Here is a 24,098-nt window from a genome sequence, read left to right on the forward strand (position 1 = left end):
TTAAATAAAGATGTCTGCAAATTTTACTGTGCCTGTGTAGCTATGTAGCTGAAAGGAGAGACCATTCTGCTTTTTCTGTACTGGCCCTTTAAATGTGGAGGAATCCCCTGGCTCCTACAGGAGCAGCTGTCATTTCCATTTTCAGATGCACAATGTTCCAAGAGTGAATCAATGTGTTTTGTCTCATGGAGACTTTATACTTGTTCTTTCTTGTTTGCCTCAGTCAGAAGTGACTCATTTAGACTGAAAAAAAAATATTACATGTTATGTCTTTCACATACCCAAAGCAAAAACATTTACCATTTTGACTATAAAATACACGATGATTCCCTTTCCTGCAACACTTCATAGTGCACAGTACTGTATGTTCCCAGATCCCAGTCGTTCCTCCACCCACTCCTTCAATCTGTTATCTCTTCCATAATTAAAGCTAAAAACTCTTCTTCAGGTTTCAGATAGTTTGCTATTCCAGTTCAGCTTTGATATGTTACCAACATTTGAAATGATTATTGAAATTTTGCAAAAACATGTAGCTTTTTGCAAGTAAATGCTTAACGGAAAAATAGGCATTTTTATGTCTTTATATTTTAGCTTGAGATGGGTCTGAGTCCCAGCATTTGGAATTAGATCTGAACTTTCTCAAGGCATTGGGGTGTCTAGATCTGCAATTTTGGGTCAAGCCTATCTCTGGTTCTGAGTACTTTCACGTGACTACTTTCAGGTACAAATACTCAGCTAGATCCTCAGCTGGTCTGAATGATTGACTACAGCTGAAGTTCTGTCCCCTTCTTTGAACATAATAGGACCCACGGATGCTACTGAGGTTTCGATTGTATTCAACATTGAGTTTGCAGCTTTCACGAGGGCCGCACTGCTCTTTGTGAGCTAGAATTTGGAACCCCTTTTGACTCTCTGCTATTCATCAGCCATCAGCTGGAACACTCCTCACTGATCTGACAAATCAGATACAATGGCACTTCTCTCATTTCATTACTTCCTGAATGTTTATCGGGATATTCCTTGCAGTCCATATTTATATATAGATTGCCTGGCACATTGCACGCAGTGGCACCATAGTGCTGGATTTTAATCTCGTTTGACATTTCTTGTAGCCGGTAGGTGAATTCTATTGGATTACTCTGGAAGAGTGAGTAGACCATCTCCAAAATACTGTTGTTGGCGTTTCAAAGAAATTCACTTGCTACAATTAAAAAAAAGATGTATTTTTCTTGCCTTGTTTTCCTGAGCAGGCCTCACATCGGTATGACTACCACAGCATTGCATAGGTGCTGCTGCACCCCCTGGCTTGAAGAGGTTTCCATCATATCCAGGGTTTACAGTTTGGTTCAATGGCTCTCAGCACCTCCACTATACAAATTGCTCCAGCGCTCCTGCAGCATTGCGGAAACTGGACTGCCACAGTGCAAAAAGGTCTGTTCTAATCATTTTGATGGTCTTTTCTAGAATTGTGCCGGTCTTTTCCCCCCCTCTTGTTGACCTTGCTCTGGGTTCAATTTCACCTTGAAGTAATCTGATATTGCCCCAAAATACCACTGCTTCCAAGTCATTATAATAAATGAGTGCAGCAGATTAGAGGCAGCAATCATGTGAGCTTTGTGGTGCTCGTGTGACAGAGTTCACATCTCTGCACATCTCAGAGCATTAGAAAAGCTCGCCAGTGTGATTCTGGTACCTTTCGGCCTTTCAAAAGCACACTTTTGGGAGCTGATAAACAATGCGAGTGTATTGTATGACTTTATTAGGGTCACACAAGGACAGTAAAGTGCTGCAGGAACTGGAAATTGAGCATGAGGGTAAAAATACTAGGCACTTAAACAGCACTTTTCACCTTCAAAGCTCTTAACAAAACTAACCCTCACAGCATCCAAGTGAACAAAGGAGATAAAGAATAATTAACTGCTTTGGATGCCATCATTTATTCATTCCCTCAGCACTTCCCTTTTAATGTCTATTTGAATAAATTAAGCTGAACCCGCAGAGAGAGAGTTGAAACGCAGTGGAACCCACTCATAGCGAACTGAGACGGCCTCTGTTGAAGCAGAATGAAAGTCTCAGATTCTGCACATGTACACTCTATTTGATGAACCTCCACTTAGGACTTGCCTTCACTCCAAAACTGTACCATGCTGGAACATGGTTGTGAAGAACGGAGTTAGCTGACGCAGTGCTGACGGTGACTTTGCGTTCAGTGTAGAGCAGAACAAATTGTATAACTCACGTCCACTAATGGTGATTAAACCCTGGGTAGCTCTGCGGCTGAAAGGGTTTAATCATGATTAGCTGACACCAGGCTGAGCACACTGTGTCCTGGTCTACACTGACCTCAGAGTCATGGTCAACATTGAGTTTGCTAACTTGAATCTTCAAGTGCAGGTTGGCGTTTCACTTAGCTCAGAGATGCACACTGAAACCCAGTGCAGAATTCCTGCTGGGTTTTGTCTCCAAAACCCCACAACATTTGGCTTATGTAGGCATCATAGAGGTGGAGTGGGAGGAATATCACATGTCTTTGGGGCTGCAAAGGACCTGTGCACCCTACTGCAATAGTGCTGCAAACTCGTGTGATATTTATTGCATTACTTAAAGCCCCAGCTCCTGGAGATAAGTGATTATGTGTAAATCTCAGCTATCATTTCTGAAAGAGTAAGTTTCTAGCCCTCATTATGGTGGCAGAGAAAAGCTTGAAAATGTGCAACTGAAAGTCTCAAACCCAGAAGATCCTAAAAAATGTAATAATTTTTTTAAAGCTCATGATATTCAAGCTAATGTCATGATTTTTTTTTTAGTCTGACTCATGAGTATCAAACATTTGGGGTTGGCAATATTGCAAGTAGCAATTACGTACAAAAGGGCTGGATTAAGTGTGGGCACTACATGCTTACGCCTGAGGTCTCAGCTCCCAGAGTCAAGTGATTATATCAGAATTGAAAAAGGGAAAGTTTCTAGACCTCATTGTTGCCAATAAAAGCTTGAAAAACCAGGCTGAGGTTAAGGGTATGTCTACACTAAAAATGCCACAGCAGCAGTGTAGTCGCTTACTACAGTGAAGGAAGGGATTCCTCAGTCACTGTAGTAAATCCACCTCTCTGAGAGATGGTAGCTAGGTTGACGGAAGGATTCTTCTGTTGACCTAGCGCTGTCAACAGTGGCCTGGCTTAGGTTGGCTTAATTTTCCACACCCCTCACTGATGTAGCTAGGTTGACCTATGTTTCAGAAGTTAGACGAGCCCTAACTGATGCACTGTCTGCCTAAGTCCAGATCTGCACCAAGTTAGGTCAACCCATCTACATTGCTGAGGGGTGTGAAAAATCCACCCCCCTGAACAACGTAGTTAAGCCAACCTAACCCCTGGTGTAGACAGTGCTAAGTCAACGAAGTGTGGCAGGAGGAGAAGAATGCAGCAGACTCATCCTATCCACCCACCAATCAGATTTACCAGTGTAGCTGAGATTTGTACTGAAGGCCCCCTATTGCCAGTCCTGGTATGGAAAAAGAGGCCCATGCTGCTGCTGCTGCCTCTGGAGTGGGATGGGTCTATTGTGGGGGGCAGAGAGCAGTATAACACCATGGGTGCAATGACAGTGGGGGTGGGAGGCTGTGGGGCAAAGGAAGGGCTGTGGAGAAGGCTGGGTCTGGTGGTGAGCCTAAGGTATGAGATTGCCTTAATCTGGCCCTGGCACACATTCATAGGTGAATACAAAAATTAGTGGTTGCTGAGCACTCACTGGCGGCCATCAGCCAGCTCCTTCTCTTTTTCCCCCCAGGGCCTACCATGCACCGGCGGCCCTGCTGATCAACTCCTCCCCCTCCCTCCCTCCCAGTGCCTCCTGCCCGCCACAGTCAGCTGTTCCATGGCATGCAGGAGGCACTGGGGCGAGGGGGAGGGGCAGAACTTGGCGGGAAGAGGCGGGGCGGGGATGGAGTGGGGGTGGGAAGAGGTGGGACAGGGTTGGACCTTGGGGTTGGGGCTGGGACCTAGGGTGGAGCAGGGGGTTGAGCACCCGCGGGGCTCAGAGGAAACCAGTGCCTGTGCACACATTTGTTTTGTGTTTCATCAGACCTGAAAAATCAACTGGAGTCTAATCTCTCTTTATTGCTGAATGTGCTCTGGAGTTATCTGCAAATGTTCTGAGGAAACATTTCCAGCACCTTGTTGTTTGTGGATAGTTTTCTTGCTGACATAGTGGTGATTTCGGAACAGAGCACTGACCATGCTTCATGTTAAATGACAGAGATTAGCCTGGGTCTATGACCTTTGAGAAGACAAATCTGAAACATAAGAATAGAGCAAACTCAGATCTGTGTCTGCCTGACCCATCTCTCAGTGGGATGACAGCCATGCAACAGACCTGGGCATGAGCATACAGCACTTAGGAAATTCCAACTAGTTCATAATGCTGTGGCATAACTCCTCAGTGACACAGGCTACAGCAAACACATGAGATGTGTCCTCCACTCACTACATTGGCTTCCCATAGAATTTTGAATGACGTTCAAGGACTCAGTTCTTACTTTCAAAGCTCTCTATGACCTGGGCCCAGAATATTTAAAGATTGTCCAAAGTTCCAGGACAAAGAACTTGGTCAGCAACTATGCTCCTCTGGCACAATGGAACTCTCAACAATAAGAGTAAAGTTCATTGGTGTGGGAGATTGAACCTTCCCTGGGGGGTGGTTTGAGACTGTGGAACAAACTCCCCCCCGGAACTAAGGACCATCACAAACCGCATCACTCACTGTTCCAAGTGCAAGGTCCATTTCTTTGACTTTGCCTTCTCTAACATAAACACGCAGCAAGAGGTGTATTTATTATTAAACAAAAAGCGAAAACCACCCTACCAAAACTATACCCTCCTCTCCCTCTGGGGAGCAGATGAGAGAGCAAATCACACATGTGTAATCATGTTTTTAATGAACACCTGGAAGGTATCACTATATGTCACTGACCATCAATGTTTGCCCTAGTGGTTTGGGAATCAGTCCTGTTTCATGTATGAAATAGAACCAAAGACTCCTACAAAGTATCCTGTGGCTAGATATGTGTATAGCACTCTGGATGTCGGACTTTATTGCTAATTACGCACAACAGTGTCTGACTACATGTAAACATACCAGATGTGTCCCGTTTTCCTGGAATGGGTTGAAATCAGCTGCAGGGGTGGGGTAATAAGTTGGAATCGGCACCGTGTGACCCTAAGGAAACTGCTTTGACTTGCTGCACTACCTGCCATTGAATCATTTCACGGAAGTCTTTCATTTTCCGATGAAAAGAAGGCCCGTATATGGAATTCATTTTGTGGTGATTCTTCAGGTCTCTAATAAGAAGCTCTCTTGACTCCACAAGTAACATCCAGGAGAGGCTGGTGTTTAGTGCTTAGCAGGGTTGGCGTCACTAAAATCTCCTTAAGCAGACTTGATTAGCAGTGTGTTACTCCATTTTTATGCTGCTATAACTCCCACTGAAGTCAGTGAAGTTACACCAGCATGAAACTGGAGTAGCACAGTGGTGAATCACATCCTCCTCCTGGATGAGAAGATATCTGAGCCTAGAGAGGTTTCTTTTCTGGATTATTTTAGATGATTCCTGTAAACTAGGGTTACCATATTTGAACATTCAAAAAAGAGGACACTCCATGGGGGGGGGATTTGCTTGTGCCCCCCGGCCCCGCCCTAACTCCACCCCTTGCCCGCCCCCATTCCAACCCCTTACCCAAAGTCCCCGCCCCAACTCCACCCCCTCCCTGCCCCATTGGACTCCTTCCCCAAATCCCTGCCCCGGCCCTGCCTCCTCCCCTGAGCGCTCCGCGTTCCCCCTTCTCCCCCTCCCTCCCAGCCACACAAAACAGCTGTTTTGCGGTGCAAGCACTGGGAGCTGGGGGAAAAGGGGGGAAATCTCTTGAGAGATCAACGTTCACTTTCTTTCTCGAGTGATCAACAATTCACTCTTTCTTGAATGATCAATTCTTCTTTGGGGAAAAATAATAATGGCAAAAGCCTGGACATTTTTAGATATTTAAAAATTCCTCCCGGACAGCGATTTAAGAACCAAAAAGCTGGACATGTCTGGGAAAATACGGACGTATGGTCACCCTAAACTGATTGTACATCTGCCAGGGGAGCCCACCTCCCATATAGAAAGCCCTGCTCTCATGGTAACTGAAGGCATCTGTGGAAGGTTGAGAGCTTTACTAAAGCCTATATGTGCAACATTCTCTAAATGAGGTAGAATGGAGGTTTCTAGAAGGTGTATCTTGTGGTACAACTAAACAATAAATTTACCATGAGACTGCTCACGAGCCACCATTGTTCAGTTCTTGGTCTTTAACGTTATTATAGGGTGGATACATTTTTTGATGACCTCCACTTTACACAAGAAAGAGAACTAATTTCAAGGTCTTGCTAGATATCTGGTATATCTTTAGCTCACCTATTTAATACCAAACCTGTCCCCCATAAAATATTCCAATTTTGCATATATTAATAATTGACAAAATCACAGGCTCCTTACAGTTCCTTTTGATGCATTGTACTCTGTAAATATAATTTATAATACTATTTTGGCATTGTTTAATTATGTCTGGGTAGTCCCATGCTTTTTCATAGGGGGAACCATATTTTAATATTAATTGTCTTGTGGAATACTTCCCCTACTGTTTGCGATCCCTTAATGTCCCTGTAGCAGCGACAGCAATTGCCTATATGGGAAAGGAGTTAGTTGGAAATACTATCTTTTAATACGATATAGCAACTAGAAATAAAGAGGAAGGGCTGACACCATGTGATCAGTCATCTCTCTGGGGATAATGGACCAGATGGGCATTCAAACTGTCACACCGAGGTATTTTGGATAGAGCAAATGAAAACATTTTCAAGGGAAACTCTAGTTCTTTGATTGCTGTCCATTAGGAATCGATGCTAGAAAAAAACAGTGAGGAGCTGGTTTCATGTGGCTTTGAATAATTCAGGAACAAAAGCAATTGCAGGAGACTGCTTGAGGAAAATAAATAAATAAATAATTATGAAGCATCTGGCTCAATCTAGCTGCCATAAAACAATGAGTAATGGAGAGAGATCCTTCTATCAAGTGCATGATTTAACATTTACCCTGTAGAAGCAGGAAACAAGAGTTTTCTCCACCCACTAACTTCTCCCTAACAGCTAAAGCTCCCAGCAAGCTTATTTTCTTTAATTAAAAAGAGAGTCCATGTACAGATAACATATACACCAAGGGAGAGAGACCAGCAATCTGATTTAACTTGGGGTGATGGGAAAAGCAGAAATTGGTGTTATGTAAAATTAAAGTTGCTGCAAAGATTAATAAAGAAGACAACCTGTTAGCATGGTACTACTGAGTGATCGAAGATAGTCATTCTGCGTTTATAAAATATGATCCCATGTTTTACAGCTCTGCTTCATATCTCACAGCTCATGTTGTTGCTTCTATTAAGTGGAGCTGTAAACACAGTATATTTGGTCCTCAAGAAGCTTTTCAATTCATATGGCAAAGACTTTTGGGGGATGGGAAGAGTAGCTGACCTGGACTCCACTAAGGGCATGTCTACATCAGCAATGCCCCTCTGCCATGTACATTGGTCAAACTGGACAATCTCTACACAAAAGAATAAATGGACACAAATCAGATGTCAAGAATTATAACATTCAAAAACCAGTCGGAGAACACTTCAATCTCTCTAGTCACTCGATTACAGACCTAAAAGTCGCAATATTACAACAAAAAAACTTCAGAAACAGACTCCAACGAGAGACTGCTGAATTGGAATTAATTTGCAAACTGGACACAAACTGGAAGGGAAACTCAGAGGCAGAGTGTGGGGGTACTGCCCAGGGGCAGAACCCCAGAGAAAGGGGCACTGGAGTCTGTGAGGGACATGGGACGCAGAGCTGTGGTGGATTACTGGCCTGCAGAGTGTGCTCCATGCTGGAAAAGAGCTAATTCCCAATGACCAGCAGGAGGCGCCGCAGGGGTTAGTCTGCTCCTTTACAGTATGGTAATACCCATTGTTTCATGTTCTCTGTGTATATAATATCTCCCCACTGTATTTTCCACTCCATGCATCTGATGAAGTGAGCTGTAGCTCACGAAAGCTTATGCTCAAATAAATTGGTCAGTCTCTAAGGTGCCACTAGTACTCCTTTTCTTTTTACGGATACAGACTAAGACAGCTGCTACTCTGAAACCTACAGCAGCAGGTGCCTAGTGTAGTTTCTGAGGAGGGTGTCCTTGGAACACTTGAGAATGCTAATTAACACGAACCTAACCCAATTACAGTTATATAAACACACTAAGCAGCCGCTGGTGGGTGTGTCAGAGTTACACTCCATCAGCTTTGTTTGCATGCACTTTCAGAGTAGGAGCATGACACTTGAATAGCACTGAAATCTGCTCAGGGCACTTAACTACATTACCTTCTCCTCCCCTCCCCCAGAGAATTACCTTTTAAAATGCAAACTGAAGAGATCAAGAGTGTTATTATGGTAGAGGTTACTCTGAAGTACAAAGGGATCAGAGTCAAACTTTTGTGTTGCAGATTCCTTTCATATCTCTGGATAAAACTCTCCTATTATGGTTCCTCTTTTTCACTTAGTCAGCAAAATAGTGTTAACAATGCAAGAATCACTTGACTATATTTGTCTGCCAGGCAGTTTTCTTCTCGGAAGCTTGTGGAGGTGATCCCTTTCTTAAACAAAATATTGTCTAATATCCAGTAATATATGCACAGGGGACCAAGAGTAAAAATGCAATTAATCTTCCAATCACAAGGCAGATACAAATAATAAAAATGGTATTATTGTAGCCCCTACAAGCGGCTGTCATGAACCATGACCTCATTGTGCTAGGTGCTGTACAAACAGAACAGAGAGATAGTCCCTGCCCAAAAGAGGGTGCATTAGTTACTCTAAACTATTTGGAGACTAGACTGATGTTACAGTCATTGGACTAAATTAATCCAAGTCCCTGAAATCTATGAAGTTTTCATCAGGGATGGCCTTAACTCTATCTCTTTGATGTGCCCATCCCCTTGGAATCCGAGAGAGAATTTGGCCTATTCTGTCCAACAAACCACTTGATTAAATGACTGAAGCTTTTAGTCACTTTGTCAAATTGCCATTTCACTCAGGCACTTAGTCAAAGAGTTTAAAATATTATGATGTTTCTAGCCTGATTTTCTTGAAAAGCTGTATAAAACAGGCACTCAGACAGACTACAAAGTAATAAACAAGTGGTTAAACTGGCAATGAAGCTTCACATTTGATAACGTTGAGTTCTTCTTACATGTTTCTTATATAATGAATGATAAAAATTGTGGAAGGGATATTAAACTTCTATGCTTCAGGGTTTAAGCCAGTCTCAAACTATTGGAGAGTGGGATGAGATTTAATGTTGGGAGCAAATTATCCCACATCTGCCTCCTGCAGTGCGCTTATAGCTTCTCCTGAAGGATCTGTTACTGGCCACTGTTGGAGACAGGATACAAAACTAAATGGACCTTGGATCTCGTCCCTGTCTTATGTTTCTGTAGACATTGAATATATATTCCATATGAGAGAGGCATTTGAGCATGTTAAAACATTACATTTTTTCTGAATTCCTTTTGCCTTATTTCATATGTTGCAAGTGAATGCCAAATCACTTGAGATATATGAAAGCTATCCTTTAGACTTAGTAAATCCTGCTGAACACAAGCTGCCATTGTTCCACATTCTAATAAATGCAAAATCAATCTCTCTACACTCCTGGTACATCCATCAGTTTGTCCTCCATATTACTCTTCTCTCTTGATTGCTTTTGGCATTGGAAGAATCTTCAAGAAGATGACCTGTGTTACTTCTGTCTTAATATGTCTTCCAAGGTTTCTTAAGTGATTTGTGGTCATGGTAGATCCTCCTTCACTTTGATCACTTATTCCCTGGTAGACTATATAGTTATCCCTAGTTATCCCACATACTCACAGTACTAGCTGTTACATCTAGGAGACAGTGTAGCAGCCTATTTACTTCTCTGGGCCACCACTTTCTCAGCCTACGTTGCTCACTATGGAGTTACTGATCAGGATTTTTTTTCTTTTTTTGGTGCTTTTCTTGCAGTTCATGGCTCTTTGTCATTCATTAAGCTACTCTTTGCTTCTACCTATCTTCAGTTCTCCATCTAGGTCTTACACTGCAGTCAACATAGTAACATTTGACCTTATTTTGGCTTTAGTCAGTTTTTTGTTGCTGTCTTGGTGAACTGCAAAGCGAAAATGAACATGTAACACCAGATTTATACGCGGAACTAAGCCCTATTAATCAGGCTGTGTAGGGCACTGCGCACAGAAATAAAATTTTGACAAATTTAGTTAAAAATGTCTTTCACTTCCTGAAATCCACTTCGTTTTTCCTCCAGCATTGTCAATATCCCGGGATGTAAAATCATAAATAACCGGGATGAATCCTGGTCCCATTGAATCAATGGGAGTTTTTCCATTGACTTCAGTTGGGCCAGGATCTCATCCTGGAAGCCTTATTGTAACCCCTATCTGATGTCACAGAATGATGCGTTCTGGGATATCTTCAGTGGAAGTACCCTGAGGCTTTCAGACTGGGAGGGAATGAGGGAGAAGAGTTTTACTGAGGTTGGCTAACATTTATTTCTGGGCTGAATATCCCCAGTTGGATTTGTGGGGTTAAAACGAATGTTCAACTTTTGCTTTGCAATTCACCTTTAACGTTTTTCTGCCATTCAGCAGAACATGCCTGTCATGCACAGTAGTACTTGTTATTATTCCCATTCCACCAATGTCCAGGATTCATGGGCTAGGAAGCTCTTAAGCTCTTATTCTGAACTCTTGGACCTCACACTGACACCATGAAAAGCTATCCTTCTGACATGACAAGCAGTCCTGTGGTTTCTGGGCATTGCTGCATTTGAAGTATCTCATAAGTCTATGCAGTGTAATGGGCAAAGTTGCCTGGCTTGAAAGATATTCTAGACCTAGCACCAGAAGGTCCATTGGGAAAGCAATTTATCAACACAGATGAAAGATGGCATTGCTATTTCCTCTGAGATGAGAATAGCTGAAGGGGCTTTTGAGACAGTGGGAGTAGCTTGGGGGGCAAAGGGCGGGAGCTCACCAGTTTATGCACTTTGTAAGTATCCCTGCATGGGCCAAGTTGGGAGACAGTTGATTAGGAGTGAACTAAGAAGGGGATTCATCTCATCAGCTGGGACCTGTTAAATGGGAGGTATGAACGGAAAGGGGAGGGCTGGAAGGAAGGGCAAAGAAGTCCAGAATCTCAGAGTGGTGAGACCTGTCTTCCCACCCTTTCATCCCATGAGAAACGTTGGGAAAAACTTTATGGTGATGCAACATGGAGGTGCATAAAATGTTGTAAATAAAGTACGCTATGGTAAGAGTACGTGAGGGCTGCTTGTGAAAAGAAATTCAGGGTGAGGGAGCCCCGACTCCCATGACTCGGCCGCATGTAGAAAAGTGAGGTTACCTCTTGCATTGCCAGTAGTATATCACTGGAGTAGTATATTGTTGGAAACCGCAAAACTTTCAACTAAAATGAAAAATCTTAGTCAAATCCATTTTTTGTCCAAAAAAGTTTATATATATATTTAATCAGCTCTAGTCAGTGGAGACACAAATCCCAAATCTCCTTTCACCAATGCCAGTCTCTTATATCGGAGTAATGTCATTACTTTTGTTGGAGTTAGTCCTGGTTTGCCCCAGTGTCAGTGAGAGGAAAATCAGGCCCATGCATGTTGGCTCTGACGTAGGGTATATCTACACTTTGAGCTGTCAATGTAAATTCCAACATCAGGAGACATTGGATTGAGCTAGCTCACTAAGAACAGAGTGTAGCCATGGTGGTGCGACCAGTGGGAGGGGCAAGCCGCTCTGAGTGTGCCCCTATCTGAGACCCTAAGCAAGTACTTGGGGTAGCTTGCTCCTCCTGCCATCCATGCCACTGCAGGGACATTCTATTTTGAGTGTGCTCACTCTATGAGAGTTCGCACGGGTATGTCTCCTTGAGCTGGGAATCACACCCCCAGCTCGAAGTCTAGATGTGCCCTTAGCTCTCATGTTGGTTTTACACCTGTTATACTCCACTGCCTTCTAAAGCTATGCCTGATTCTTGTGGATGTGAGAGCAGAATGGGGCTTTCTCATGGGGACCTTTTAATTAAGTTCTTTCTTGTTTGTTGTTCTCAATATAAACAATTATTCTGGCTGAAAGTATCTTTGTATGGGGAAACAGCAGTTGAGGTGTATGCTCTAAATCAAACATTTTGGCTCATAATCTGAGATGGGGGGGGGAATCCTTAACTGACATACACCCAGCAAGCAATTCTTCTCACGATTTAAAGCAACTTGAAATTTAGCCCACTGCCTCTGTAAAGTCTGCTACTTGTTAATGGAGACATGTTAGGAGGAGGTGGGGGAATTAATTCACACAAGGAATTATTGTTAAAATAAAGGTAATGGGGGCAAAGCTTCCATCCAATATCTAATTAAATTTTTCCTAAAACAGTAGATCCATTTATAATATGTGAAGCCTGATTTTGTTCTCATAGGAATGGGCTTTTATTTTATTTATCCTTATAAAATAAGGATTTTATTACACATATTTATTTACTCCTATTGCCACTTGCTGGTTTTATATTTAATGGATGTGCAAAGCTGCAGGAGAGCTGCAGGGGAGAAAAAGCCTCATGGGGAACCCTTTGTGTCTGGATGAATTGGAAAAACAAACTCTAGGGTGTTCATTTGCCATGAATCACTTTTCACATCACGTGTGTAATATGAATGAGGCGTCTGTGAATCTAATTCCCTTTGTCCCAGTAGTAAAGCAGATCAGTACGATAGACGAGGCGCAAGGCCAGCAAAGCAACCAACTTGAAAAGGCAGCACCGTTCAGTGAATTCATTTTCAGCTATTTCAGTGCCATTTGCTCCTTTTCTTTTCAACAGATTTAAAGAACAAACCTACAGTCCACAGGAAATGCCTCTGTTAAGCATGTCTGCTGCAGTCTAGCTAAGCATGGTAGCAGCTTTCGACAGCCTGATTCCTTCCTACTGTCACACGGGGTCTCTTGTAACTCTAAGTGGGAGAAGAGAAAACATGCATCTCCACAGCCAAACTTTACCGTAGGAAAACAGTAGATCAATGCCATGACAGCCTGCTGCCTTGATTTCACAAGAGGGGTAAGGAGGATGAAGATTAAAGGGTTTTGTCTAACTTCAAGATAAAAATCCCAGTTGCGCAACCTTTCTGTGCTAAATTACCTCTATTTTTGGCAGTTATTTATTAATCTTTGGAGAATGTACATGATTTGTTTCCTCTCCCTGTTATCTTTGATCTCAGCAGGAGGTTTTAATGAAGCAAAAACCATGCACGACTAAGCCAATTCCAACTAGAAAATCAGGGCTTGCTCAGAAACTTAACGCTTTCATTCATCACCTGGAATAGGAACTTTCCCTGGTATGCAATAACAACTTTATTGTCCTTGTAAATATAAAATGGAATTTTAAAGATCTCACCACAACTTTTGTAATATATTTCCAAATTCTTCTCCTTGCAGACTGTGTGCGTAGGCCACGCTGTGCTGAGACTGGGATAAAACAGGACTAAAATGAGAATGGCAGCATTAAGCATCTTCATGGTGGTGATGGTGCGGTAGTCTCCGTAATTATTTTTCTCTCTTGTCATGAAGGCGAGGAGGGTAGTTTTCCACTTCCTCTCTCCAAGGACTGTGACAACTGTAAGAGGTTACTATATTAACCGCCTGCACAAGGATTAAATGATTCAATACAGGCTCACAGCTTGAAACAACGTAGTGTAAGCAAGTGGCTAATCAGAATTCTGAGTGTGTTAGTTCCATATGTTCAGACTTCTGCTTTCTGTTTCATGTTAGTTTAAGCTAATGACGAATGATCTACTGACACCGACTCATTGGAAAAGCTCCAGTCCGCAGCCTTAATTCTTTGTTGAACTAGATAAATAGTTATTTATCTAATTCCCCCCGCCCCCCGTTCCATTCTCATGCTGTAGTTGGGCACTTGGGGCTCAGAGTGTAAGACAAGCTTAACTTGGCATTTCAGGCTGCAAAACACTGTAGGCAACATTCATAGAATTGTAGGACTGGAAGGGAGCTCAAGAGGTCTTCTAGTCCAATCCCCTGCACTCAGGGCAGGACTAGGTATTCTATTCTCCCACCCTTACTCACAGCGAGTAGTACCTTGCTGTATGAGTTGCCAGTTTGCTTTCAATTAGATTGTTTGCAAAGGAAGGTACTACTCAAGGTGAGTAAGGGTTGCTGGCTTTGTGTGACACCTGGAGGTAGAAAATGCCCTAATCTGGCACGCCTCTCCCCTGAGTTTAAATTCCACTTGGACGTAAGCTCCACTTTCTGAATTTTATTGTCACTACATTTATTTTAGCAGTGAGTTTCTTTGCTAAAGAGAACAGAGCTTTGTTGTTCAGTAGACTCGATTCCCCTGCAGCTGGAGCCTTAGGAACACAGCTTCAGGAAGCATTCCGTTACTTTTGGCTGTGCTGAAAATTATTTCTGGTGTGCAATGATGACTCACCTTTCAAGTCCTGATTTAATTATTTTTGGCATTGCATTGATTAACATTCCTCCTTTGCCTCTCTTTTAAGCCAGAGCTCTGGATTTTTCCGCATGTGTACTGACTGCATACATGCACACTATTGAAGTTGTAAATTTGTAATGCAGGCTAATTGTTTCATACAACGTGGCATGTGTAAACTGGCAATTGCTGAAGACAGTAAGGAATACACAGTGTAGAAGCAAGGGCTGCTTTAGCTCCAGCAAACATCTGTTGGGTTTGAGAATCAAGATTTTCAATTGGCTTTCAAAATTCAGTTGCTAAAGCAGGAATTTTTTGGACTGAAGCATAACTGGGAAAAAACTTCAGGCCAAACTCAGCCCTGCAGCAGGTAGGTGCAAGTCTATGGAGTTGAACCAAGGCTGAACTTGGCCCTGTGGTTTGATGGGCTTGGTAAAATATTAGGCTGGTTCACTGCATCTTCCCTATTTCAAATCCTGGAAGGTGGCATGTATATTCGATTAATGAGCCATGCCTTTAGAAAAGTGGTGCTCTGCTTTGTCTGTCACTCTGCTATTGAATAGAGTTGCCGGGGGAACAAAAAAGAAGCACATATATGGTTGAGAAAACAAAAATGCATGCAACAAGTTTATTAGGAAGTAATACTTAACAATGGGAGCCCTTCGGTTCAGCAACTCCTGGGGGTGAAATCTTGGCCCCACTAAGGTCAAGAGGAGTTTTCCCATTGACTTCAATCAGTCCAGGATTTGAACCTTGATGTCTTTTTTTAAAAGCTGACATTTCAATTACCAAAGCTGGCCAGTAAGATCTGCAAGGTCCAGTGTTATGCCACCCTCTGCCTGCCCTAATTTTTTGGGGATTAGTCACAGCTTTTTTTCTTTAAAGGAAGTTTCCAGTCCTGTTCACTGTGGACAGACTCTTTAAAATATACACTCATGTTAACTTTCACCCTTACTAGTATGTTAACTGGCACTGTCCTTTGTTAAAAACTTGTGTGTGTTATGGCTCCCCATACAGCCCATGCAAGCCAGATAAATAGGTTAACCAGACCTGCTGGCCTCCGGGAAGGTAGCAGGGGACCTGCTGGCCTCCGAGAAGGTAGCAGGGAAGAACAGGTTAACCAGACCTGCTGGCCTCCGAGAAGGTAGCAGGGAGAAATAGGTTAACCAGACCTGCTGCCTCCGGGAAGGTAGCAGGGGACCTGCTGGCCTCTGGGAAGGTAGCAGGGAAAAAACGCATAGATTAAGCTATGATTTCAGAATCTAGGCTGTGTCACTTGCTAAGTAATAACAGCAGTGACAAAGAGATTGAAATATCCATGTTAAGATGTTTAAAAGAAAACAGGGTATGCCAGTACCAGAGGGAGGAATGGAGTCAGAAGGAACTCCAACCTCACCTTTTGTTAAAGAAATTACACCTTTTAAACAAATCCTTCAAAAATTTGGGCAGAGTCCTTGGACTAAACAAGCCCTAGCTGATGTCTGCACTATTTCGGACCTAGAGGATAGATTGGCTCAGTATATCCTCATATACAAACCTTCTAGTGCTGCCAAAAGAGATGCAGCAGCAATTTGGTTGTTGTGGGAGGCATGTAAGGATTCTTCCCTCCGCTTGTCTTCATGTAAAGAGGAAAAGGCACAAACGGAAAAGGGAGCAGACAATTGGAAGGTGCTGGCTACAAATACCCAAAGCCAGCTGAAAATAGTGAAAGAGGCACTCCAGGAATACAAAAAGAGTGAAAAAGTTAACTCTGCAGAGGCTGGAGGGAGGCAGGTAAAGAGGGAGAAGGTCCTATGTACGGCACCCCCAGGCATAATTACAAAGAGAAAAGAGAGTAAAAAAAAAAGTTAACTCTGCAGAGGCTGGAGGGAATTAAGCAGTTAAACTTTGTGAAAATGTTAAAAAGGAAAAGTGTTAGAGAAAGAGCATTCTTGGTTTCTTTGCAGCCATTCTGAAAGAAAAATGGGCCTTTTCCAAAGGAATGTCTGTAAATTAGCCAATTATTAAAAATAAACTATCTGATTAAAATCATTTGTCTGGACAATTTAGTCAAATTTGCTAAAAGAACATAAGAGGGTTCTATTGGAACTTAACTGCCTCAAATGTATAAAGGGAATGTAAGATGTAAAAAACAGAGCAGTGTGGAAGGGATGTTAAGGAAAAGAAAATGTGTATGTATATATGTAAAGTTCTAAGGACCAATTCGTTTTGTTTTTGTTTTAAATAATGCCACTAAAAATCCATTTGACTCTTTAATTCAAAGTTGCAAAACTGACAGAACTTTTTGCTAGGCACAGGTAATTAGTGTTGTTTGGCTTTGGGATTTGGCATTTAACCCTTAAAAGGTAACTCAATGCTTTACAAAATTTAAAATGTTAAGTTGTGGCTGCAGCAAGGCAGTCAAAATCAGGAGAATAGAAAAAAAATTCTGGATTCTTTTTGTTTGTTTGTTTGTTTGTTTGTTTTCTGTAACAAAATAGCAGATGAGAGTTGTAGTAAAAATAAAAAAATTAAAAAAGACAGTGGCTCTCTGAAGCAACAGCAGGGGTGAGGTGCATAAAACAAAAAGAAGCAATGTTAGAAACACTGAGTCTTAAAATGGCTTTGAGTAATCAGATTGTCACTTTGATAAAGGTACATGAAAACTCTGTAAGCAAAAAAAAAAAAGAAATAGTTACACCTTATGTAAAAATTGATATGGATAATGTTATAAAAGTTAAACTATGGAAGGAATGTGCATTTGCCCCAGAACATGTGCAGGGTATATTGTAGAAGGGGCAAAAGAAATGCAAACATACCATGCTACTTAATTAACATGCTATTAGGGCTCCAAAGGGAGCCACAATAGGTTGGGTTTTCTTTTTCAGATTGTTGTGTGTTTTGGAAGCAGAAGTTAAAAGTAATCAAAACTCTGGTGAAAGTTGATTGTGTCCCTTTTAAGATAGAGTCTCTGAACGGCTGATGGCTTTAAATCCAAAAGCAGGAAGCGTCTGCGAAAATGCAAATTACCTAAATGATAAAGGAAGGAAAGAACTAGCAGCACAAAGGAGCTGAAGATAAAGGACATACCTGGTCAGCAAACAAATTGTCTAAATAAAAGGCATGGGTTAACAAGATAATTTTAATAAATTTAATGATAATAAGTACCCCTGTAACACCATATAGTGTGTATGATTTTTGGAAAAATCCTTTAAGGTCATATGGTAATGATGCTTCTCAGCTATTACCTGTAAATAAACTTAAAGCTTAACACAGCAGGAAAAACATTATAAACTTGGTCTGCTGTATAAGAAGGGAAACTGAGGTACCCCACCTCAGGGATTTAATGACTAAACAGTGGGATAATTTCCCCATAACCGTTAAAAGATAGAAACCATTGAAACCTGATCTGCCTATAGAACAAAAACAGGAAAATGTGGGGGCCAATTCCTCTGTTTTGCCTGCAATCAGCAAGGGTATTTGTGAAAGAAATATTTTAAGCAATAATCTGCCACCCCAAAAGGGGTAGAAACATGTTCTTTTTGTCTTTCAGAAAATCAGGAAAAGCTGATGCCAGCTGAAAAGCAACCCAATACCATGAATCTACTGTCACAATAGAAATTGTGTTTTGTGTTCTATGTTTTGTCTTGTGTTTTGTCTTGTTGCTAGCACTGTTGTATGTTTAAAAAAAATACTAAAGACCTGCAGGTAATTAAAAATAAATTAAGCTCTCTGTCCCAGCTACAGGACAGCCTGATACAAAAACAAGTACATGCCAATGTAGACTTGGTCCAAATTGGTTTGGGTAACCTAAAAGCCCGATGGAATCTTTGGCAATGGCTTAATACTACCACATGGCTTATGCATAAGAAAAAAAAATTAGAAATAGGAAACTACACAGCCATAGCTATGGGATGCACTGAAATGCAGATATTTGCCCTAGCAACTTTGGAACACAAAATGTTCTGGGTCATATTGGGAAATATTAAGGGTTTGGTGCATTTGTTAAAACAAAGAAAGAGATCATTTTGTTTGACACTTATCAAAATGAATGGATGCAATACGTTTCCAGTATTGTAAAACCAGACTTGTTAATGGGAGAAATTGTTGTCAAAATTGCACACCAACAGTCCCTGGAGGCAAAGGTATTGAAGGTTGGCCCACTCCCCATATTACACATGGGATCCTTCTGGCTACCCTGGACCTTGAGCCAATGGGCTGGGGAGGGAGGGAGGGAAGCTATTGGACACTAGAGGTTGTACCGAATGGACTCCTCAAAAGTGGGTGTGCCTCACCTTGCCTGTTGCCCCAGAACCTTGTAGTAAAGATACATCACTAGGATCATGTATGTGGCATGAATTGGAATCACAAACTCAAATTGCCGCACAGTACTTTCTCTTGAATAGGCTACATAGAAAGTGACACTGACGATTATAAATCTTAGTGTCAAAAGGGGGATTATGTTGGATCATATTAAAGAAGTTCTGTATTAAAATCACAAATGAGTTTGATTCCCCATAGTTTCAATTCCAGGGTATTACTAATTAAGAGGTCTCTTGGTTTTTGGTACTGTTTCTCTCCTCTATGTGTGAAACTTGCAAGCTGCTAATTGCGTTAGTACATTCTAAGACAGAGTCTGTTCTCAAAGCAATTCACAGAGAGAGAGACTCAAAGCAATACTCTAACAACAGAAACAGCACCCAGAGACTCCCCACCCTTTTGTTGTATTAACAATTGTGATTAAAATAGAGATAGAGGATGTATGTGGATGGATGCTTGGTGTGGATAATAACTGAATGATCAGGGAGGTGCCAGCCTAAGAATCCAGTGTCCATTGGCTGAAGAAGACGTCAAGTGGAAATAACCAGAGGACCCCCGGAGGGCAGACTGGAATCCACCCAACAGCCTCAAGAATGGGAGAACCAAAGAACAAGATAACATCCAACAGCACAGAGCCATCAGGAATGTGCCATCTGCTGATTGATTCAGCAACAGCATGATGAAGCAATTCCCATAGACTGAGATAGGAAGAAATTCCTATAAAAATAGACTCTAAAAAGTGAGAACTTTGGGGTCCGATTCTGCAAACCAACTTCCAGGAGCATCAGATGAGCATCTGACAAGGCCCTGCTCCCTCCTCATGTCCAGGCCACCTGGCCAGTGGCTTGGCATGAGCAACTCTAAGGCTGGTAACTATGATAACAACCTTGCAGAACCTGTGTGTGTGTGTGTGTGTTTGTATGAATGAATGTGTGAATAAATATGAGATTGAATGGAATGTTATAGCTATAACTAACTGCTTACTATGATTCTGTCTGTATTCACAATAAATGTGGTATTTTGCCTTTTCCCCTTTAATAATCCTGCCGGTTTTATTTTATTGGTACAACAGTTCAGGCCCACATCTAGTTTTGCGTTCTTTAGGCACTAGTATAATAGTAAAGCATGTACTCTGCGGCCAGGTTCAGAACCCAGGCAATTGTGCTTAGTGCAGAACATGCACACTGGCCAAGGGCGGGGTTGCTATAGGTCTGTTCGGTTTGATCCAACAATTAATCAAACACACCCAATAGCAATGTCTGATTAAAGCAAAAGAAATTACACAGGGAACGTGATAGGGAAACTGTGTCTGGAATTAGTGGTGTACAGGCTTTGGTTAATGTTGATTGTAACACAATCAGTGTGAACCATTCCAAATAAAATGCTGTTCCCACTGAGAACTACGTACAGGTGAAACTTGGGAGTGTTCCTCTATATTCAGTGTTGCTGCAATTTGCGAAGTGTCATGGATAGAAGCCGTTAAAGCACAACCATGACTTCTCAAGCCAAACATTATGAATGATCATAATGGTGCTGGTCCTGAATTTCATTCTTTAATTCAGGATGCTTGTGTTCTTGCTTGTGTTCCAAAAAGGATCAAAGTGCTAACTGGTCAAAAATGGTTTTCCCATCCTGTGAAAATTTTCGAAATTAAAAAATATTCCCCATTCCACAGACTTTCTGGATTTTTTGTGTGAAAAAATTAGAATGAGAAAGATCCCGCACCCCAGTGGTCAGGGCACTCACCTGGTATGTGGTAGGGAACAGGAGAGAGACCCCAGGATAGTCAATAGCCCAAGTGGTCAGGCACTCAATGAATCAGGTGGACCAGGGAGTTGAACCTGTGCATCTCACATCTCAGTTGCAGGCTATTTCTGGGGTGGGGGAAATCTCTTTCTGTCTCTGACTCAAATTTTCTGTCCCAGGTTAAGAAACCTTTCTAGTGAAATTTTATCAAAACTGATATGTTTCGACAACATTTTTTGTTTTTGATGAATCAGCATTTTCCGATCAAAAACTATTTCATCAAACAATTCCCAACCGGCTCTAGTCAGAGGGCTTATTCTTTAGTCTTGGGGGGGGGGGGGGTTGTGATTATAGGATTCATTGCCATAGTGGGATATGCAATAATTATTCTTGTTCATGGCAGTGCTGTAATGCAATAGGTGCTTTTCAGACATGCAAGGATGGATGGTCCCCCCACTGAGGAGCTCACAGTCCACAGATCAACAGACTTAGGGGAAGCAGAGCAACAAGCAGAGATTTTGCTGGTACAAGTCATCCTGCTTCACTGAAGGCAGGATGACAAGTGGTTCTTCCAGAGACTTAAATGTGGCCGGAATAGGACAGGGGCCTTGCGGATGAGCTCAGGAAACTCAGACCATGCACAGGGGACCATGTGGCAAAACGGTCCCTCTCTCTCTAGATGAAGCAAAATCACCCTTTTCTGACACTGTCCTGTCACTGGCTCTAACAGTTACATCTGAAAATCATTTGTAGGTGCCTTTGGAATGTACCAGGTTGTACCAAATAACAAGTATTTTATAGACAAACATCCTGGAAGGGACACACTGACCCTCCTAGAAAGGGTTTTATTACCAATCCTATCTCCTCTGTGGACTACTCCTTCAAACATGAACATCCCTCCCAGACTTCTATGACTTGTTGGATGAGAAGCTGTGTTTGATCAAACAAGCAAGTATGTACCCAGGAGTTTCTGTGGGCTTGTGCAGATGCTGCTGAAACCAGCTCCACAGCGTCTTCACTTCTATTTTTAGTGAGTATAGCTAGCCTGACTACGCAAGCTGTCATTCGCACCCCCAGCTGCAATGTGGATGTACCCTTGGTTTCCATCTGAGAGCCCTGCAGAGCCAACACTGCTAACAGGAGTAAAGAGTAGTAAACTTACACTTGTTGTTACTCTGTTCTATGTAGATTCTTGTACCAGTCACTCATTACTGTAGTATGGAGCATCTGCCAGCAGCTTATTAAGTGACATGACTAACATTTCTCATTTTGGTTTGCTCTCTCTCTCTCTCTCTCTCTCTCTCTCTCTCATCCTCTCCCCAGCATGAGAATTGTGTGTGCAGGGCAGTGTTTTGTTTTGTTTTGTATTTTTACATGGGCATGCAGCTATGTGGTTAGATTAGAGATGACAACAACAAAAAAGTGCATCTTGTACTTGGAGCACGTTTGTGATGTGACTAAAATGAGCAGAGATAACTATATATTCAAGGAACTGAGACGTTAAGAAGGTGCCATTTTGAATTAGTGTCTTCAGACACGTCCTTTTTTTGCTGGTATCTTGCCCCTTCAACCTTGTGCCCTTGTGAATAAAGGAAGAGGCTGGCAGGGAAACTGAGACTTACTGTTGCTCAGTGCAGAGACTATACCAAATGCATAAATTTAAGTTGTGCTCACCGGTTGTCAGCTCTGCTTGCTCACAGTGCAAAGATTCACAAGTTCAAGGCCAGAATGAAATTTTGACCTTTGAGTTATGCAGGCTTTCAAGATCTCCTAGAGCTGAAAGTAACAGCTTACAGCTAATGGTGCAAATAGAAAAAAACATTCTCCTGATCTGAATTTTGTATCCCAGTGGAGAGATTTTGCTGGCCTCTCTGGAGCACTCTTACCAACTGGAAGGAGTCATTACAATATTTGTCAGATCTTCCACTGTGGCTGCATTGCCCCTTGCAACACTCAGTGGTTTGACTTGCTGTGTATGTTGGTGGTAGTGATGTGGTGTGAAATTATTCTGGTAAGCAATTTTTAATTAGCTAAGAAAACAGCCTCTGGCTTACAATGCACTCTGTGGGCTTCATTATGTCAGGAGTCGGTTTCTTCTGCAACGACTTCATCACCATGTGCTCATGAGCTAGAGTAACTGTTTGCAATCCACTGTGTTTAAACTGGTATTGGAATCAAAACCACCGTGGATCAATGCCTGTGTTAAAACCCATTCACCCTACCAGGTGGACTATATTTTTTTGCCAACACTGCAGCAATGATGTGCAACTTTGGATCAATGTGAATCAGCAGTGCTTAGACTGTAAGAAATGACTGCTTCCCACAGCAGTGACAGATGAACTAAGGCATATTGTTTTGTGTTTCTTTGTAGTCTGCTGCTTCTCCAGGTGAAATCAATGGGAGTCTGGCTCCATTTTAGTTAGTTGAACTTTCTGTATGTTCAGGGGGAAATGGCTGCCTCCATGGAGTAAATTCAGCACCACTCACTGCCTAATAAATACATATACAAGCATACAGGTATCTCTTTTATAATACTTACTGGGACATTCTGACAGAAATGGAGCAGAGTCAATAGTACCCTAGTAGTTTTCTGTTGTGAGGAATGTCAATTCTGTTCTGGATCAAATTTTCTTTATAGCTGACTTGGAGAAAGAGGGGCAGGTGGTGGGAAAAATCAGGGTTGTGTCCAAATAATGTAACTAGCTTGGGTAAAGTAGCAGTGAAGCTGCTCAAGTAATTACCTAGCATTTTGGACGGGTTTGTACAGTCCACACTGAATTCTGTGTTGCCACAGCTTCACTATTACTGGTACCTGAGAGCTAGCTACATTAAAGCTAGCTCAGGGATGTCTGCACGAGCTGCGCTCACGCACCATGATTGCAGAGTAGACATACCCTAAGTATAATCACATGAAATTCTATCCAGTCAGTCACACAGTTACTGGAGGGGACCCTTGCAAGGTTTGGGTTTGGTTTGGATAAGCATCCACAAGGAAGGAAAACTGTCTAAAATGGCTGTTTTGTCTGTGTAAATGAGTTACGTTCTTGATGCTGATAGTTCCATTCTTCAAGTGGTCATGCAGCTGCTCAAGGAGGTCATGAGGTGACCCTGTGTTAATTATGGCCAATCTGGGCTTTCAACCTAAACCACCAATTTTAAAAATTGAGGATCTAAAGGTAGACACCTAAATCAATACTTTATATATAAAGCCTGATTCTCAGGGGTGAAATTACAGGTGCTCAGAACTATGGAAGAACAGGCTACTTAGGTATCTAAATTCATATTTAGGTATCTAAGGCCTGGTCTACACTGGAGTAGGGGGTGGCGAGCTAAGTCTGTCTAAATTACACAACTTCAGCTACGAAAATAGCGCAGCTGAAGTCAATGTACTTAGAGCTGCTTACTGCGGTCTCTTCATTGCGGTAGATGGACTG

General features: G+C 42.1%; 1 protein-coding gene and 1 long non-coding RNA gene across 2 annotated transcripts in view; one reads left to right on the plus strand and one right to left on the minus strand.

Moving 5' to 3' along the window:
* LY86 (lymphocyte antigen 86) overlaps positions 1-13,738 on the minus strand; it is a 32,580-nt gene extending 18,842 nt beyond the window's left edge. The window contains exon 1 of the mRNA XM_048839786.2: positions 13,570-13,738. Coding sequence (XP_048695743.1) covers positions 13,570-13,738 — 169 coding nt within the window. The remainder of the gene's footprint in view (positions 1-13,569) is intronic.
* Positions 1,139-13,750, plus strand: LOC142071083 (uncharacterized). The gene is made up of 4 exons (XR_012667037.1): positions 1,139-1,431; positions 13,000-13,233; positions 13,397-13,510; positions 13,611-13,750. It is a non-coding gene; the product is annotated as an uncharacterized LOC142071083 (long non-coding RNA).
* Positions 13,751-24,098: the final 10,348 nt, after the last annotated feature.

This window comes from Caretta caretta, chromosome 2 (genome assembly GCF_965140235.1).
Source record: "Caretta caretta isolate rCarCar2 chromosome 2, rCarCar1.hap1, whole genome shotgun sequence".
In the NCBI taxonomy this organism is placed as follows: Eukaryota; Metazoa; Chordata; order Testudines; family Cheloniidae; genus Caretta; species Caretta caretta.